Below are 18,806 nucleotides of genomic sequence, written 5' to 3'. Positions count from 1 at the left end.
GAGAGGACAAAGATGTGGATGGTGAGGGCACCCGGCCAACCCCATGGTGTGTATAATCTTAGAGTGAACCATTTGATGATCGAAGGGCTAAAGCAATGGGATTCTAACAAAATCACTAACTTATTTTCACATGAAGCAGTAGAAGAGATACTTGTGGTACCGTTAATTAGTTTGGTGCGCGAGGATCGGTTAGTGTGGCAGGAAGAGCAGAACGAAGAATACACGGTAAAATCCGTCTATAGATAGAATGCTGATGCAAGCAAAGGAAGACGACGAGGAATATGTCGGGACTGTCTCCCAACAAAAGTTCAGCTGAGACATCACCAAGTGCAATGTCCCATAGCCTGCGAAATGTGTATCAGAGTGAATGAAGATGTTTGGCATATGTTGTTTGATTGCAAGATGAGCAAAGATAGTTGGAATGCTGGGGGTTTACGGACTGTGATTCCAGCTCGACTGCATAAGTTTAACAATCTAAAAGATGTTATCTTTGATGTTTGCAGCAAGGTATCAAGGAGGTAGCAGGTAGAATGGCAACAATGATATGCCTGTTATGGTATAATAGTGTTGGGTTTCAAGTGTGAATGATTAAGTCTCACATCGACTATGTATGGGAAGAATGTTGGATTTATAAGAGAGATGACCCATTAATCTAATGCCTTAAGGTTTTGAGTGGAGATGTGGCGTCTCACTCTCTTTGAGATCCTGGAGCATTGACTCATTGTTTCTATAGAGCTCCCCCGGACTCCCCAACAAATAGGAATCAATGGCTTTGGAGTCAAGAGAGGAGAGTTGCAACAGAATTGGGTGTTCAAGCTTTTCACATGTGGGATGATTGGTTTCCTGCACAAAAGTTCAACAATAACATATCAGATGATGAACAGGTACAACAACATCACCAATGGGCACCACCGAGACAAGGTTATCTCAAAATGTAACGTCGATGCCGGTATCCACAACGATGAAGGAATTACAAGCGGAGGATGGTGCATACGCGACGAGATGGAACAATTTATATGTGTAGGAACAAATCGGTTGAGAGGCGTGCTGGAAGTCACAGCCTTATAGTGTTGGAAGCCATGCAAACAACTCACAACATAACTTGGACAATATTATTTTTGAAAGTGATGCACATGTTGTTGTAGGAGCTATTCAAACTAATCATTGCAGCATCTAATTAACACATTACACATACAAATTACAAAGCCAAATATGATAATCAAAGGCAACCATCACCTAAATACTAGGAAGCACCGACACCTCTATGATTAGGTGTGTCGCGGTGTCCGACACTCTTATGACACTCGTCCGACACGTGTCGGATAGCTCATATCAGTGTCGGAAAAAATTCAATTTTTTCTTTAGTTTGACACTCCTTTGATCGGTATCCGACACTTGTAAGACATTCGTATGACACGTGTCGGACAAGTGTCCCCAAAAAAATATTTTTCTTTGCTTATATACTCTCCTTAGGCACATATTAGACATATCTACAAGAGTTAAAGATGTGTAGAAACAACAATATTGATCAATTAGGGATTGAAGACATTACATTTTGATTACGATATTTTTAGTTTTTTCGATCGTAGATGGATAAATAAAGGTAAAATACTATCATATCTTGTTTTAAAACTTTTTTAAAAAAATAACTTGCTCAAATTAGATTTACATGTATATATTTGGCAAAATTACACTGAAGGTCCTTTATCTTATTTATTTGTAACACTTTGGTCCTTTATCTTTTTTTGGTAACGTTTAAGTCCTTTATATGTTTTATAAATATGTAGCGGTGTCGGTGTCCTATATTTTTTACATTAGCGGTGTCGTGGTGTCCGTGTCCGTGTCGTGTCGCGGTGTCCGTGTCGGAATCCGTGCTTCATAGCCTAAATATCATCCCGGCTGATAATAAAAACAATCTTAGTAATAGTATAGCCCAAATATGCTAATGAAGAGCAGGTAAGAACCTCCTAGCAAACTCAGGATCTTTGCCTGTTAGGGGTGTACAAATTAACTGGTTATCAAATAAAAACCTCATCCATATCCTTAACCAAATTTAAATGACCGGATATTTACAATATGGTTTTTATCCAGACCATAAATTTTGGATCGGTTTGTCCATATTTTTAACCGGTTAATAAAATGGATGTCCACCCTTTTAACCAGAATGCAATTAGCCGAAAAACCTAAAATTGACGATAAACGCTAAATCGGTCGAAAATCCAAAAAATCGGCAGAAAAAATCTAAAATCGGCCAAAAGCCCAAAAATTAACTATAAACCCTAAAATCGCCTGAAAAACCAAAAATCGACCGAAAACCCAAAAAATCGGCCGAAAACCTAAAATCGGCCTAAATCCAAAAAATCGACTATAAACCTTAAAATCGGCCGGCAACCCGAAAAATCGGCAGAAAAACCTAAAATCGGCCAAAATTCCAAAAATCAACTATAAACCCTAAAATCGGCCGAAAACCCAAAAAATCGGCCGAAAAACCAATAATCGACCGAAAACCCAAAATCGGCCAACATCCAAAAAATCGGCCGAAGAATCTAAAATCGTCCCTAAACCCAAAAAACTTGGCCGAAAATCTAAAATCGACCCAAAATCCTAAAATCGGCTATAAAATCCTAAAATCCTGTGTCACAAACAAACAGCAGCAACATGAAGGAACTAATCGAGATAAAATCAATCCTTCACACCAGAGTCAAAACGGACACAAAAATTGAGATATGACTGAATTGCCAAAGGATTCCAACCAAAAACCGAAATAACCAAGCACCTTCCAATTGCAACCTGCCTAGCCAACCAAAATTTTACCAATAAAACCTTATCTTTTTAACTTATTCTATATATTTACCCTTACTTGATGGTTGACCCATGCTATCGCAGGGTCCTTGTAGCATTAGAAATTTTAATATTATGTTTGTAATAAAATCATAAAAAATAATTAATTTCAAAATAAAAATTATATAAAAAATGTTCGAAGATTTCATACATATAAACAAATGAAAATATAGTTAAGTATTTAACATTTTAAAACGCTTCTTTGTATACGATATTTAAAGTTGCATTGATATCTTGATATTTTCTACATTTTAATACTAAGTTCCGTAAAAAAAAAAAATACTAAGTGAAAATGAAAGTGCACTTTATGTTCTATCACATAGACTTAAACTATTGGAGCATGTATCACATGCACTTGAGGTTACACATAGCTCCTTCGAGTTAGCCTATATTGTTAACAGAGATCATGCTAAAAAAATCTTAAAAATAATTGAGATCAAATTATTAAATCTAAACTCTATATTATTTGATAGTTTCTCTTTCGGTCCCCATATTTCTTTTATACCCTTGATGACAGTCAATTATATGATGTGTTTAGTAGTAATTTAGGGTAGTTTTAATAGCAACTGAAGCCCAAAAGCAATCAAATACTTGAAAAAGTGAAGTTACTTGGCCCAAAAGCAAGAAAAGTGGAAAAAACAGCAAAAAAGGGCAAAAGCGTAATAAACAGCACGACCATCGTACCTACGATGCGATCCAGCGTGGCGCGATGAGAAGGCGGTTTAAATTGAAGAAAATCTGCAACAAATCTTTCCCATCGTACCGCGATGACTTGTCATCGTGGCACGATGAAAGGCGGTTGAAAAAAACAGAAAATCTGGAGGAAATCTTCCATCGTACCACGATATGATCCATCATGGCCACGTTGAGGCGAAATTACACGCCATCGTGGCCACGATGGGTGCGATGGACGTGCATAAAAAGCCCAAACCTAGCTGAAAAACTATAAATAGAGCCTTAATCAACTATTATTCATTCAAAAGCATTCAGAAATCACTCAGCAATAGTGATACTCAAAAGAGAGTTAGGAGAACTCTAAGGAGGAGGCAAGGAGGGTCAAGAAACTCCAAGGCCAATAAGGTTCTTTTCATTATTGTCTTTGTAATTTATTTTTCCTAGGTTAGGTGGAGTCGATGAACTCCGTTACGAATGCTTGGTTTTGTATAATTTGAGTATAAATTCTATTGTTCCTATTGAAACTCTTTTATTGTCCGATTTTTATTCTTTATTTTAATACTGATCACATTAGAATAAACTCTAAGCAAATTAATGGATATCGGATAGGAAACAAAACTAATTATCCCGAACGAAGGATAGTGTGCTAAGGTCCAACATGAGACCATTAAATTCAGTATCTAAGGTCTTAGTATAGGATTAAAGCTAAGTTAAAACGATATATTATACCTGAAGTCAGAGTTAGGACTAGTTTGTGGCACACGTGACAACTTGCGACACATTGAGTCTTAAGGGTAAGGATACCTAAGTTTAAACGAAAAAGTGGAACCGAATAGAGCGAGGATATTTAAGCAGAATAAGGCAACCTAAACTAGGCTCTGACCAGTTTGTAATAGAAATAGGAAACGAGTGCTTCTGAACCTATTTTATAAGACTAATCCTGATAGAGGGGAACAAGGGAATTAACCACCAAGCAGGAGTGAGGGAGGGATTCGAAAACACTTAACCACCACGCGTGGACAAACACGCACCTTTACTTTTTTTTCCAGTCATTTACTTTCCTGCAATTTACTTTTACTCGCACAACTATCTGTAAACAACAAAGCGAATGCAAAACTATCTAAATTCCTCTAAGCGAAACTAGTAATTTTGGCACAATCTCTGTGGAGAACGATAACTTATCACTTTATTACTTGGTTGTGATTCTGTGCACTTGGAGAGCCACCATCAACCTCCAAAAAATTTTCATTTTGTCCTTGAAAAAAATTTGGAATGTAGAAACCAAAAAAAATTTCGAAATTTTTCTAGTGCAAATTCAAGAAAAATTCGGAAAATAGAAACCAAAGTTTTTTTTCAAGAAAAAAAAAATCCGGTAAAAAAAATCGAAGTTTTTATTGAAGGACAGAAAAGAAAATTCAAAGGTCAAACAGAAATATAGAGGCTAGAAGAGAAACTATCGTACTATTTTAGCACTATTTTAGCGAATTTGACGAACCGACTGATACGAATTAGCTCATTTTCATTTTAACAGCTCTACTCCGTAGTGATGAATTGTGACGGTGAGTGTAGCAAATGCAAGAAGCATTTATGTAACAACCCAAAAGTCAAAAGCCTGTTCAGTGTTCATTGACTAGAAGAGAACGAACCTTTTTGTCCATGCTGTTATCTTTCTACGCTTGAATCAAGGATTAAAATGATTTCACGTATCAAACATGTCAAAATTAACATTGACATTGGTCGTAGTATTCATTCAACATAGAGTCAGTCGCATATCATGAAAGTTTATTTCACTCCCAAGAGAAGCCAAGTGACATCCAAAAATTAGAAACCACTTTCTCGATAACAAGGTAGCGTGATTCCCTCTTAACGGTGCTCAAGATTCATTACAAAATTAAAAGGATCATGCTATCTAATGTTAACTAATGTCACCAAAGTATTACTCCGATAATTGTTAGAGCATTTTCAATAAGAATTTGATTGGCTAATGATCCGTATGTTATGTTTTTTTTTTTTAATCATTAGAGTTTTATGACATGACATATAAAAACTCTGTTTGGGGAGACAAACAAGCTAGTTTATAGTCTATAAGTTAAAAGTTTTGTTTGGTGACAGTCTATAAAGCACGGACACGTTTATAATTAGGCGTGTCACGGTGTCCGACACATGTCGGTCTCCGACACACGTCTGACCCTCGTATGACACGTGTCGGATAGTTCAGACCGGTGTCCAAAAAAATTCAATTTTTCCTTTAGTTTGACACTCCTTAGATCGGTGTCCGACACCTGTAAGACACTTGTATGACAGGTGTCGGAGAAGTGTCCCAAAAAACATTGTTTTTTTTGCTATACTCTCCTTATGCACATATTAGACATATCTATAAGAGTTAAAGATGTGTCGAAACAACATTATTGATCAATAAGGGGTTGCAGACATTACATTTTGATTACAATACTTTTTTTTCCGATAGTAGATGGATAAATAAATGTAAAATACTATCATATATTGTTTTAATTTATTTTTTTAAAGAAATAACTTCCTCAACTTAGATTTACATGTATATATTTTGATTATCAATTTATATATTTTATAAATATATAACGGTGTTGGTGTCTTTCATTTTTTACATTAGCGGTGTCGCGGTGTCCGTGTCGTGTCGCGATGTCCGTGTCAGAGTCCGTGCTTCATAGACAGTTTTTAAAAACAAGTTATAGCTTATTTTACCAGCTTATAGTTTATAATTTAAAAACGAGTTATATCTTATTTTACTAGCATTTTCCTGTTTTATTCAATTTTTTTTATGTCACTTTGATGTATTAGTTTTTCATAATTATCAACTTTATAGAGATATGATTTGATGCAAGTGTAAATAGTTTTTACATCAACCCTAAATATCAATTAAGCTCTAATTTGTTTCATGTAAAAAAATTGATTCAAATTAATAAGTTAGAAACTTAATTTTTTTATAGGTAAATATATCCATTTTCATTAAGGCTGTACATTTAAATAAATATATATATTTTTATAATAATTTATCAATTAGATGATAATTATTTATATTTTTATTGATTTATTTTTACAAAAATATATGACATAAATTTGTTTATAATGGAGCGGTCTGAAGCCCAATGGACTAATCCGACCCACTTCGATATTTATACGTGCCATATGGACTTGAGCCGAAAAATCCGATTACATTTGAACTATGTTTTATGAAAACACAAGGGATGACAATGGGTGCCCATGAGTGCGAGTTTGATACTACCCAAACTCACACCCATATATTCAGGTGTCACCCAAACCCAAACTCAAATGTTGTTCGGGTGAGAAAATGAACACGCATAATTGTTTATCTGCTCAAACTCAACCCGAACTATATTTGATAAAATGCAAAATGTAGCATAATTTGGTAATATAGTTTGTAAATTTCAAAATAGTTTTTTTTACTAAACAATTCATCAAATGTTATCATCACTACAACATGCAGCGGTACAACATTCAAAAACTTAAAAGGGACCAAAATACATAGGGGTAAATAGGTAATTTAATACATAAACGAGTGGGTGAATGAGTTTCGGGTGTGGGTTTGATACTACTCAAACCCACACCCATATATTCGGGTGCCACCCGAACCCAAACCCAGTCAACTCGAGTTTCGCCCGTTGACTTGAGTTTGAGTTCGGGTGGGTCTATCGAGTTTGAGTTTTCCTGCCATCCCTAAACACAACCCATCTAAAATCGACACCATGAGCTAATGAGCCGACCCATTTTTGACGGGTTTACTTTTACTCCCCTTAATAAAATTTTGTTCATTAGGAATACAAAATAAATCAAAGTGTACTCCATCCGTCCCAAAATATATGAGCAAAATTGAGTCAAACAAACTTGATGTATTTGGTTCTAAATTTGGACGAAATAGATTTTTTTTTGTTGACCAACTTTTGCTTATATTTTGGACGGATGTAATAATTTAATAATATAGTTTCTTTTTCTTTTGTAAAAAATACCACTAGTGTACTTAAAGAGCTTAATTAGAATGTTTTGTTTCTTAAAAAAAAGAGCTTAATTAGAAAAAGTGATTATCCTGTGCTTCCGTTCCACACTACACCCCTTCAAATTGCTAATTCCTTTAATCACGGAGTTTTGAGTACATACAGTATTAATTAATTAATGTAATTAATTATTAATGATCCAAAACTAAAACAGGCCAATAACAAAGAAAGAGCCGTGCCATGATAGTTTACCCACCCACATCATCAAACAGAGTCATGGAGAGAGTGAGTGAGTGACAGTACTCCTAGTCCTAGTAGCAAAAGCAGTAGCTAGCTATCACCAACTAACTCGTTACTCTCCACTCACACCACTGTGAAAGTCTTCAACTTTCCTCCATCAACAATGACCCAAACAACCAACATTTTCCTAATTTCACTTATTTTTCACTTTTTCACCCATGGAACATCAATGCTTAACCTCACTCTTCCTGGTCAACATCCAGACCCAGAATCTGTTGCTATACAAGTTCACAGGTAAACAAATTACCTCTCAACTCTCACCACAAAACTTACATTGTTCCACCAAACCCTCATTTTTCTTTATTCCTACACCTCTCTCCCCTGTTTTTTTACTTGGCTGTTTGATACCCAAAAAACAAAAAACTAATTTTGTGCATTTATTTTTTTCTATAATATTTTAGACCCTACATTACTTAAAACATGTGAGAAAAGGGTAGATCTGGGTCATAAAAAATTTCATTATTTTTGCGTCATTAAAAAAATTTCATCTTACTGTCAAAAAAAATAAATAAATTAATCTTTTGGGTCATATAAAATTTTTTCTTTTGGGTATAAAACAAGATTTCATTTTTTGGGTTTATTAATCTTTTTTCTTTCTTTTTTCACGCTCACAAAAAAATAAATAAATTTTTGGGTCATATAAAAGTTACATTTTTCTTGGGTCATAAAAAATTCCATTTTTTTTTTGTGGTCATAACTATGGTAGAGCTAGTTAGATGTTACTATTTTAGTAAATGTAGCTGAAAATTTCTCCAATATGTTTAACAAGTTCATATTGTTTTGTAGGAAAGTGAATGTTTCAATGGGAAGAAGAGAAATGCTAACAATATCAAACAAAGATTTCTCAACATCATGTCTAACAGGAAACCCAATTGATGATTGTTGGAAATGTGACACAGATTGGGCCAACAATCGTCAAAGGTTAGCTGATTGTGCAATAGGGTTTGGACAAGATGCAAAAGGAGGAAAAGGTGGTAAATTTTACATTGTAACAGATTCCTCAGACAATGATCCTGTGAATCCAAAACCTGGTACTCTTAGATACGCTGTGATACAAAATGAGCCATTGTGGATTGTGTTTCCAAGTAACATGATGATTAAGTTGTCTCAAGAGCTTATTTTTAATAGCTTTAAAACTATTGATGGGCGTGGTGCTGATGTGCATATTGTGGGTGGTGGTTGCATTACTCTTCAGTATATTAGTAATGTTATTATACATAACATTCATGTTCACCATTGTCATCCCTCCGGTAAGAAAATCATTTAGTTGCTTTATTTTCACTTTGTTTTAACTCGTTTGGTCTAGTGGTAAAAAGATAGATCTTGTACCCGAGAGGCCTCGGGTTCGAGCCACGCCTGTGTCTTTGGAGGGAGCTAAATGTAAGCTCTCTTCCTACCTTGGACTGAGACACCATCCTCTCAACCTAAATTTTTATTATAAAAAAAAAAAAAGAAATTTTGTTTCCGAATTCTGAGTATTGAGCCTAACAATTTCGGCATTTATCATTAAAACAATGACTTAAAAAGATGCTTGTTTCTCTTCTCTCTTTTTGTTTGTGTGCACACCTTTTGATATGTATAACAATTGTTATGCATGCTTTTTCTTCCTAATGTCATTGTTGTGGGGTAGTGTAAAAAAGTTAATTAATTGTGGGTTACATTTTTTTAGAAAGCACTTCTCTACTTTTAATCTTTCTTGAATACTAAAACCAAATCCAGCCTAATTTTCCAAAGAAAAATGCTAACAAATGTACTCGTAGCACTAGTTAGGAAAATGCTATCAAGTGCACTAATGAACTACTTAAGGAACTAAAAAGTATTAAAGTTGTCTTCGAATTTGCGTAAAATATGTTTTTTTTTTCAATGTAAAATTTATTACTTTTGGGTTTCTTAGCCGGTGCACTGGTTAACATGAGCCTTTTTTGAATTTGGTTTTAAGCGGTTAGTCTCACATTGGCAATAAATGGACAAAATATTACTCCCTTCGACTATTAACTAAGGAAAAACTCACTTTTTGGATTTATTGAATAATTGACTTATAAATATATTAAGTATTCGATAAATTTGTAAAGTGAACTTTTGTTTATAATTGTGGCTCGAAAAGCAGAGATATATATCAAATTGAATCTACTCCTTCACTTTTTTCTGATTCCCTCTATTGACTCTGTCTCTCTCTTACTTAATCCCACTCTCTCATTATTAAAAAAAATATAATTGAGAAAGATAGAGTTAAGAGAGGAAAGGAGAGAATAGTGAAGAAGAGGATCCATATCCGATATACTAGTATATAAAAGAAAGATTATCTATTTGATGTCTTTAAAATTTTGGTTAACATGTGGTGTGAATTTCTCTTAGAAGTTCTAGATGTTAAGGTCATTGGCGTTCTCCTGTCTTTCCAATAGTCTTAAACTAAATTTCTATCTCTTTCTTAAACTTTTCAAATCATACTTTTGTCTCTATTATCATAAAATTCCAAATATATTTTATAAACATTGACTATTGACTATATAAGTTCCAATGTAGTTTTACTTGAATTTTCTTAACTAGTCTACTAAAAACATTAGTTAGCATTTTCCTAATTACATTTTAGACTTTTTTTTTTAATTATATTTAATACTTAAAAAGAAAAAAGAAAAGAAAGGATCTTACATGGAAAAAAATTGTACCCAAGACTATAAAAAACTTAGGGCCCCTCTAAATTAAAAGTGACCATGACCCAAATTGGGGGCACTGGTTAGCATGACCCTTAAGACAAAAGCATAAAATTATCATATTTTAAAATGATCTTTAGTTTAGTAATTTTGGCTATTATTACTAGCATGCAAATATGAACAATTTGTCTTTTTTGTCCCATTCTCTTATTTCTTTGTTTTCCTTTCTCTCTAATTTCTTTACCTCTTCCTCACTTTTTATTTTCTGATTAGAGACTTTGACTATTCAGTTATCATTCTTTAGAAAAACTACTCAATATTGCTGTTTATTTTCCTCTACAATTAGGTACTTTTTATAAGAGACAGTCCACCTTTTTAAATTTATTAAATAATTGATATATTTGGTCTATAATATATATCAGATACATCCATTATTCAATAAATCTAGAAAGGTGAACTCTTATAAAAAAGAATGGGGGGAGTAATATTCTCCCTATTCACCACGGATTTAGAATATTCTCCCTATTCACATTGTTCAATCAAAGACTTTATATTTTCTGTTTACTAATGAAAATTGTAATACAATGTGTAGGCAACACTAATGTGCGGTCGAGTCCAGAACACTACGGATACCGAACATTATCCGATGGAGATGGAATCTCAATATTCGGATCAAGAGACATATGGATCGACCATTGCACACTCTCCCGTTGCAAAGACGGTTTAATAGATGCCGTTATGGGTTCAACAGCGATAACAATCTCTAACAACCATTTCTCACACCACAATGAGGTTATGTTGCTAGGTCACAGTGACCACTACAAACCAGATTCAGCAATGCAAGTAACAATAGCATTCAACCATTTTGGAGAACAGTTAGTTCAGAGAATGCCACGTTGCAGGCTAGGATACATCCACGTGGTCAACAATGATTTTACAAGGTGGGAGATGTATGCTATTGGTGGAAGTGGGGGACCAACTATTAATAGTCAAGGTATTAGAGATTAAATTATCTCATTTATTAATAACTTGATCAATGCTGTTATTAATAAAAAAAAATAGACCAAGATTTAATTTGATTTTTCACAATTTTTTGGCGGCACAATTTAGTCATGACAAAAAATAATACCTGCATTAGTCGTGTCTTTTTATATGGTCAAATTAGGGCCCGTTTGGCCCATCTTTTTTTAGAGCTTATGCAAACAGTTTATGCAATATTTATATATTATTATAAGTTTGTCAAGGTAGTTTATCATAAAATAGCTTATAAAAATACAATTTTCACTAGTGTGAACTTATAAAATAGCATAAAATGTAATTTATATTACATAAGCTCTAAAAATAAGCTGGGTCAAACGGCCCCTTAATCAGATTTCTTTTATAATGAGCGAAAATCAATGAAGTGACTTTCGTGACTCGTGAGTACTAGTTTGTGCCATTTATGAATATGAGAATGAAGAATGTAATCGGGATAACTCACGCTTTTGTAAAAAAACCTACTTCGGTCTCAAATATAATTTGAGATTTTTTAAATTTATTGAATAACTAATATATCTGGTCTCAACTAAGTAAACATTAATTAATTTTATTTCTGATAAAGGTAACCGATATACGGCTCCTGAGGATGTTGATGCGAAACAAGTTACGAAGAGGTTGGATTCGGGTGACGGGGAATGGACTTCATGGAATTGGAGATCAGAAGGTGATGTTATGGTGAATGGTGCATTTTTTGTTGATTCAGGTGGTGATAGTGAAGGGAATTTTGAGAAGGCTTATAGTATTGACCCTAAAGCTGTTGATAGGATTTCAGTTCTTACTATGTCTGCTGGTGTTCTTGGTGTTGCTAGGTAAACTTTACTTTCCCATTCCCTTTTACTATGGCTAAAACTATATCATTAATCTTTTTTATTTATTTCAAGTTTAATCTCTCAACTTTTAAAAATGTGAATTAGGCTTCTTATTTATTTCAAGTTTAGTCTCTTTTTTTAACTATTAAAAAATTTCAATTAGGTTTCTTATCTTTTATTTTTATTTATTTTTTACTTATTAAAAATAAGAAGCCCTTTAGTCTAGTGGTAAGGGGGTTGGATAGTATGCATGAGGTCTTATGTTTTGATCCCCATTGACAATATTTGTAAACCAAAATAAAAAAAATAAAAAAAAGAAATGAATGATAACTTTTAAGAAAATAAAGAATCAACTTAAAATTATAGAATAAAATACAGGATAAAAAATCTAATATTCAAATATCGTACTTGATCGTTTCAAACAAAAAAATATTGTACTTGATTGCTTTAGATACTTTTTCCTTTTTACTTTTGTAATTTTGTCGTTTATAAATGTATGGTTGTATAAAACAAGTAAAGTACTCTTCTCTTGTGGATTACTTGTTTATTTATGTTTTCTCAGATTTGGATCCTCTCATGTTCATTTGATGTTGTCTTCTCTCATTTTTCTTATTTAAGGGTGATGATTCATAAAGAAGAAGAAAAAAATAGTTTAGAAGAGAGAGAAAAACTAAATGAATGGTTGAGATTGGTGCTGAATGGATGCATGAGAAAAAGAGCATGAAAAGATCTAAATCCTGTTTTCTCCAACTCGTAGACAAAGTGTCAAACAAAACTAAAATTCACATACACAATTCAAAATCTCGGTTTGAACCTCCGGGACAGTTTTAAGTCTAACAATATCGACATTTTTTGATTTAGCTAGGCCGACGGACGGAAGACTTGCTTTTCTTATAAATGCATAATATTTTTGAAAAACAATACATATATTATTTTTAGGTTTAGATGATTTATTGATTTTGGTACAAATAATTTTACTATTTTATTTGGATGATAAAGTATGAGAATTAACTATGTAAATGGTTGGTGAATTATTTATGAGCAGGGACAATAATCTGGGAATGTGGACAAGAGCACCAAATGGTGGTGGTGATTATAGTACTATTTCATATTCCGGAGGACCAGAAGAGTATACAGATGACATGTCCCATAGTACAATGCTTTTGACCTATTCTCCTACTTTGACTCTTGTTTCTATCTTTGTTGCACTCTTTTGTTTGTTGTATCATCATGTTTCCCTATGACAATAGATTTTTAACAGCAAAAGAACAAACATCTGCAATTTAATTATGATGATGTTTATTGACTCTTATTGATATTGAAATCAAAAGAAACTGTTCCTAATTAAGATCTGGGCAAATGTGAAAGATTTGGTTTCTTTTCTTCCATTGTTATTTTATACTTTTTTTTCTTTGTTACGTTAGAGCCAAAGGTATGTGATCGCATGCATATTATTCAAACTTCTTATCACTAGATGAAATTTAGTGGCTTAATTGTTATTTTATATCTTATAATTAACCATTTTGCTGTTTCTCTTTTTGATTATTTTTTCATATGTTGGCGACAATATTTCAAAAGACAAATAATTGAGTAGAAAACAAATTATCATACTCAACTAACCCATACCTCCTCTAATCTTTTATTTTATTTTTTCAATTCGTTTTCTGTTAGAAATAATATAAAATCATTGATATGACTCTATCCTAACACCTTAAGGTTTTGGGATAATTGGTTATTTGACATGGTATCAGAGCCTCTATGACTAAGTGGTCTAGAGTTCGATCCCCGCTACCCTCACTTTCTAATTAAAAAGTGGAATTTAAGCATATGGTAGGTGAGTCTATGCATTATCCACGCTTCAAGCCCTAGTGAGCTCTTGCGTGAGGGGGCGTGTTAGAAATAATATAAAACCATTGATATGACTCTATCCTAACACCTTAAGGTTTTGAGATAATCGGTTATTTGACATTTTCATGACTATGAAATGTCCAGCAAATTACAGTGTATTTAATTAATCAATGATCATGAAAAGATAAAAAGATATAACGAGTTCATGCCTTTAATCCTAGATTTATAGTAAATATTTATGGTGTGAAAAAACGTGTCTTGAAAATGTTTGTAATTAATTTAATTAATTTTGTTGGCCTACCTGAGTTTTAAACTTTATTTTCCTTAACTTCGGATTAGATAGGATATGAAGATGATGTATTTGTTGTCGGGTAGGTTTTATTCTCAAACTTTGTCAATTTAAGTTAGTTTATTAGAAATGAGACAAAGGATCAATGATAATCTTTGTCTTTAAAAACATGTGACGCCAACTTTGTGACCGTTTCCATGCATGTATGTATCTTAGTTCTAGACTTGCTTACATTACATATTATTATATTTTCATGACTTTTGACCCACACTGTGGCCAATGCGGTATATCATGTGATCCTCGTATTTTATATACTTTTCTTTTTCATTAAATCAATTTTACAAAATCAAATATTGATTAAGTAGAAATTGAAGACAGTGCTAGCCGGCGTTCCTTTGGCATAAAATTGAATATACCATCGATTCCTTCCCTAAATTATATAAATATATAATCGAGGCCGTTTCGAAGTTTCTGCTTGAATATTAAAAATGTGTCTCGATTCTCTCGAATAATAAAAGGTGAATTATAGTATTGTTTCATATTAACATTTCATGATATCTTTTAAGGGTTTCTTTCCTTCATCATTTGACATAAATTTATCTATAAATAAAGATACTCATGTTCACAATTTTGCCTAAAATATTTCTAAGTCATTTCTTCATTTCTTTAGTGCATAAGAGTCATTGAATGAACTTTATTTTGTAAAACTATCGTTGATCGATATGTTTGATATGTGTGTGCAATCTATCTCAAGGTTTCCAAAATATCCTGAAAAAGATTCACCAGTTATAACCCATTTCCATCTGTTTGCATAAAATAGTGGGGGCGAATATCGAACCTAAAGCTTAGTGTGATACACACACTTTAGAATTTATGTGCAACCATTATCATGTTCTTCATCTTCTTTTTGTTCAAGTATTTACAGCATAAGGCCAACACAAGATCTAACAAATTTTCTACTCAAATTTATTATCAAAGAAAATATAATGCATATTTTGAATTGGTCCTTCCTTTCTCATGTTACATTTTTTTAGAAACTATATAATTTCTTGGTTTGAAATTTACATTCCAATCATGAAAAATACCGAGCGAAAGATATCTTGCAAGAGATTTTGAACGTATCATCCGATCATAAGATTCTAATCTAAAGGACAATTCGATAAACGAGGGACTGTGACTATATGAGAGTGTCTAAAGGGCAATTTTCCAAAATTTTAGCTTAATATAAAGCTTCAAGAATTTATCCAAAAAAAAAAAAACTTCAAGATATCCAATTTGGTTATAAATATATATATATATTTTTTTTCCATAGATGGTTGTGTAACTGAGAGCGGGTTATATGTCCTTGATTTAGGTTCAAACTTTATATTCACCAAAACTTTATAGTATGTGTAAAAGAAAAAAGAAAATATTTACACCATATCATGCTGGCCTCACCTTGATTAAACCATATATACCATATATTTTGTATATCAATTTGGGTTTATAACACTTCATTGATTATTTACTTTTATTCCTATGCGACATAATAAACACCACTAAAATTTACACACACTATAAAATTTTAAATTCGAATCCAAATAAAAATATCTAATTTAATATTTTTGACATTGTCCGTTATGTGTTACCCAACTCATTCAATTAAAATTTATTTGAAGTCAAATAATTTGTGATCAAATATTTATTTTAGACAATATTAACGGGAAGCCACTAGATTTGGTCTAGTGGCGAGCGATTTGAGAGAAAATATTTATAAGTCTTGAATTCGATCATCAGCTCCATTAATGTAAAATAAAAAACGACAATATTTTGGGGAAATGATGCAATATTTTATTTATCAACATTTTGAAGACAGAGGTAATCTTAATTCATAAATCCCACAAAATACCTGAATAATCCCATGTATCATATTCTTGTTGGGGATTATATTCATGTGTTGATTTACAATCTCGTCCTAATTCCTTTTCTTTGTCACTATAACCATTTTGCAATTCTACTATCCAATCAAATATCCTATTTTCATAAGGTAAATTCCCCATTCCCCAATCTGATAAAGGAAAACTATCTACTGAGCTTTCCTTAGTCTCTCCCTCACTGTTAGAAACCACATCTATGTTTTTCTTGTTGAAATCATGTGCTACACTTTCTACTTTATTCATGAACTCACCTGAGAATGAAAAAAAAAAGTGTAAGTTGATGTGAATAAAATATTTTCATAAACATTTATGTATATAATAGCACAAAAAATATTTCACCTTCTTGTTGAACTTGTACTCTCTTTTGTAAATGTGTTCTCCAATAGTTTTTTATTTCATTGTCGGTTCTTCCGGGAAGCCTACGAGCAATCTTGGACCACCTAGTTTCATTGTTGCAAATTTAACAATTAATTAATAATTATAATCTACTAACTGCGTGAAATCAACACTCCATAAATCTTAGTCATTCGATCATAAATCAAGAGTCGAGAATGCATATAATTGCGTGAAGCAGTTACAATAGTTAATTTGGGTCCATATATTTTTAGATATACATATGCTCATACTGTCGTATACATTTCATTCCAACGGTATATAAATAAATAAAATTAGTGACAAATATTAGTAATGGAGAAAACGAAATCTTTTACCACAAAATTTAGGAACAGTATATTAGATTTTCTTAGGTTTTTTTTTTCTTTTTGTCTCCTTTTTTTCTTCGCTTTTTATTTTTCTTAGCCCCTTGTAATTATTTTTTATTTATATATATATATATATATATATATATATATATATCTGTGTGTGTGTGTGAGCACTTGATAAGGGATTATGATTTTACAACGAATGACATATCTTCTATTCTCTTTGATGTCATTATATTTTTAATTTATAAAAAAAATATAAAAAATAGAGCAAAATTGAATTTTCATGTAATTTTCTTCACTAAATTTCTTTTGGTAATTTGATTTTCTTTTTGATAGTTACTACAAGCAGGGGAAGATTCGCACTTGTTTCCCCATTGCTGCTGAAGTTGAATAATAAGCCTCTCTTCTTCGACACTATAAGGGCCATGCTTGAGATTTGGACGAAGATAGTTCAACCACCTTAACCTACAACTTTTACCACTTCTCCTAAGGCCTACACAAGAACAAACAAATTTTTACCATATTTTCCATCATATATATATGTGCACATGCACACAAAATATTTAGTATCAACATGATATCTTTTAAATTGTGGTTTGCAATTGCACTCGCAGCATAATTAAATGATATTAATTAAAATCTCCGCAACTACTTTGGAACCACAATTGTGGTTACATTACATTTGTTCGCATTTATCCACAATATGGATGATCATTAAATATTTATTGATGTAATCAAAATCACAATGCAACTGCGATTTAGGCCACATCGGTCACATTTGACCACGATTCTATGTAATATAATGTAAAAAAACCTTGATTGTAACGACGACGCAATTTAAAATATTGAGTAAGAAAGTTCAATAATATCGACATAAACATTATCTATAAATACATACCGGCTACTTTCGCAAGGGAATCCCACCTTCGTTCCCCAAGACGGGTCACAAAGCTAGTCAATTGTTCATCTTCTTCTTGAAGCCAAGTCCCCTTACGCAAATTTTCTCCTTGCATGGCTTCTTGATATTTATATGTTTCCACATTCATGAATAGGGCTTTAAGGCCACATACACATATATACACTCAAAAAGTGTAGTTGATGACAATTAATAAATCATAAAAGATAAGTTGAAAAAGTGTAAAGGAAAGTGTGACCGGAAATAGCTCTTACAAGATAACATTGCTGAATGTGTGTGGGAACTCCACCAACTATTGGCTTAGCAATAATTAATTAACATTTCAACAAGTTATCAAACTATCTAATTAGGTCATTCTTTCATTCTAAGATTAGATACACTATGATAATTATTTTTGGCATTTAGTGATGATACTTAGCTGGCTTATATTGTAGCAATAACTAGTTATAGATTAGATATACTACTAGTATACTATGGTTATGGTCTATATATGGATGAATCTTTTTGTCATTGTGTAGTTTTGGAACCAAGATATGGATATTAATTTATCAAATTATTAAAAAAATTAAAACGTTAAAAAGGATAAAGAAAGAGTGGAATTAGTAATTAAATAAATTGAGTAAATACATGTTTGAAGAGAAGGGATAGGGATCATGGATGTGAGTTTGGGTGGTATATATCTATATATATGAATATTATCCATCTTTCATCAAAATGAATATTATCCATCAATATCTAATTCATAGTTTTTCTTTAGATTTGGTACAATTGAAGTTTCAATTCCTATAATGGTCTCAATTTTTTTTTTAATAAGCCAAAATGAGATATAT

General features: G+C 32.4%; 2 protein-coding genes across 2 annotated transcripts; one reads left to right on the top strand and one right to left on the bottom strand.

Moving 5' to 3' along the window:
• Positions 1-7,728: 7,728 nt before the first annotated feature.
• Positions 7,729-13,651, top strand: LOC123902605 (probable pectate lyase 12). The gene is made up of 5 exons (XM_045952370.1): positions 7,729-8,039; positions 8,592-9,055; positions 11,049-11,450; positions 12,057-12,303; positions 13,349-13,651. The coding sequence occupies exons 1-5, from the start codon at positions 7,909-7,911 to the stop codon at positions 13,545-13,547; spliced, it is 1,443 nt and encodes a 480-aa protein (XP_045808326.1). The 5' UTR covers positions 7,729-7,908; the 3' UTR covers positions 13,548-13,651.
• A 3,012-nt stretch (positions 13,652-16,663) lies between these two features.
• Positions 16,664-18,106, bottom strand: LOC123895503 (transcription factor MYB27-like). Its single transcript, XM_045945876.1, has 3 exons — positions 17,959-18,106; positions 17,424-17,553; positions 16,664-16,796 (listed from the first exon to the last, which is right to left on the bottom strand). The coding sequence occupies exons 1-3, from the start codon at positions 18,104-18,106 to the stop codon at positions 16,664-16,666; spliced, it is 411 nt and encodes a 136-aa protein (XP_045801832.1).
• Positions 18,107-18,806: the final 700 nt, after the last annotated feature.

Source organism: Trifolium pratense, linkage group LG1 (genome assembly GCF_020283565.1).
Source record: "Trifolium pratense cultivar HEN17-A07 linkage group LG1, ARS_RC_1.1, whole genome shotgun sequence".
Lineage (NCBI taxonomy): Eukaryota > Viridiplantae > Streptophyta > Magnoliopsida > Fabales > Fabaceae > Trifolium > Trifolium pratense.
The sequence above is the reverse complement of the archived record's forward strand: the minus strand, read 5'-3'. Positions and strand labels throughout refer to the sequence as shown.

What these genes read in the sequence shown, in the direction of transcription:
- LOC123902605 (XM_045952370.1), top strand. Translation starts at nt 7,909, where the DNA reads ATGACCCAAACAACCAACATTTTCCTAATTTCACTTATTTTTCACTTT. An exon ending in ACCAACTATTAATAGTCAAG is followed by an intron (nt 11,451 to 12,056) that starts GTATTAGAGATT and finishes TTTCTGATAAAG; the next exon opens with GTAACCGATATACGGCTCCT. An exon ending in GGTGTTCTTGGTGTTGCTAG is followed by an intron (nt 12,304 to 13,348) that starts GTAAACTTTACT and finishes ATTTATGAGCAG; the next exon opens with GGACAATAATCTGGGAATGT.
- LOC123895503 (XM_045945876.1), bottom strand. Translation starts at nt 18,106, where the DNA reads ATGAATGTGGAAACATATAAATATCAAGAAGCCATGCAAGGAGAAAAT. An exon ending in TTCCCTTGCGAAAGTAGCCG is followed by an intron (nt 17,554 to 17,958) that starts GTATGTATTTAT and finishes GTTCTTGTGTAG; the next exon opens with GCCTTAGGAGAAGTGGTAAA. An exon ending in CAGCAGCAATGGGGAAACAA is followed by an intron (nt 16,797 to 17,423) that starts GTGCGAATCTTC and finishes CAATGAAACTAG; the next exon opens with GTGGTCCAAGATTGCTCGTA.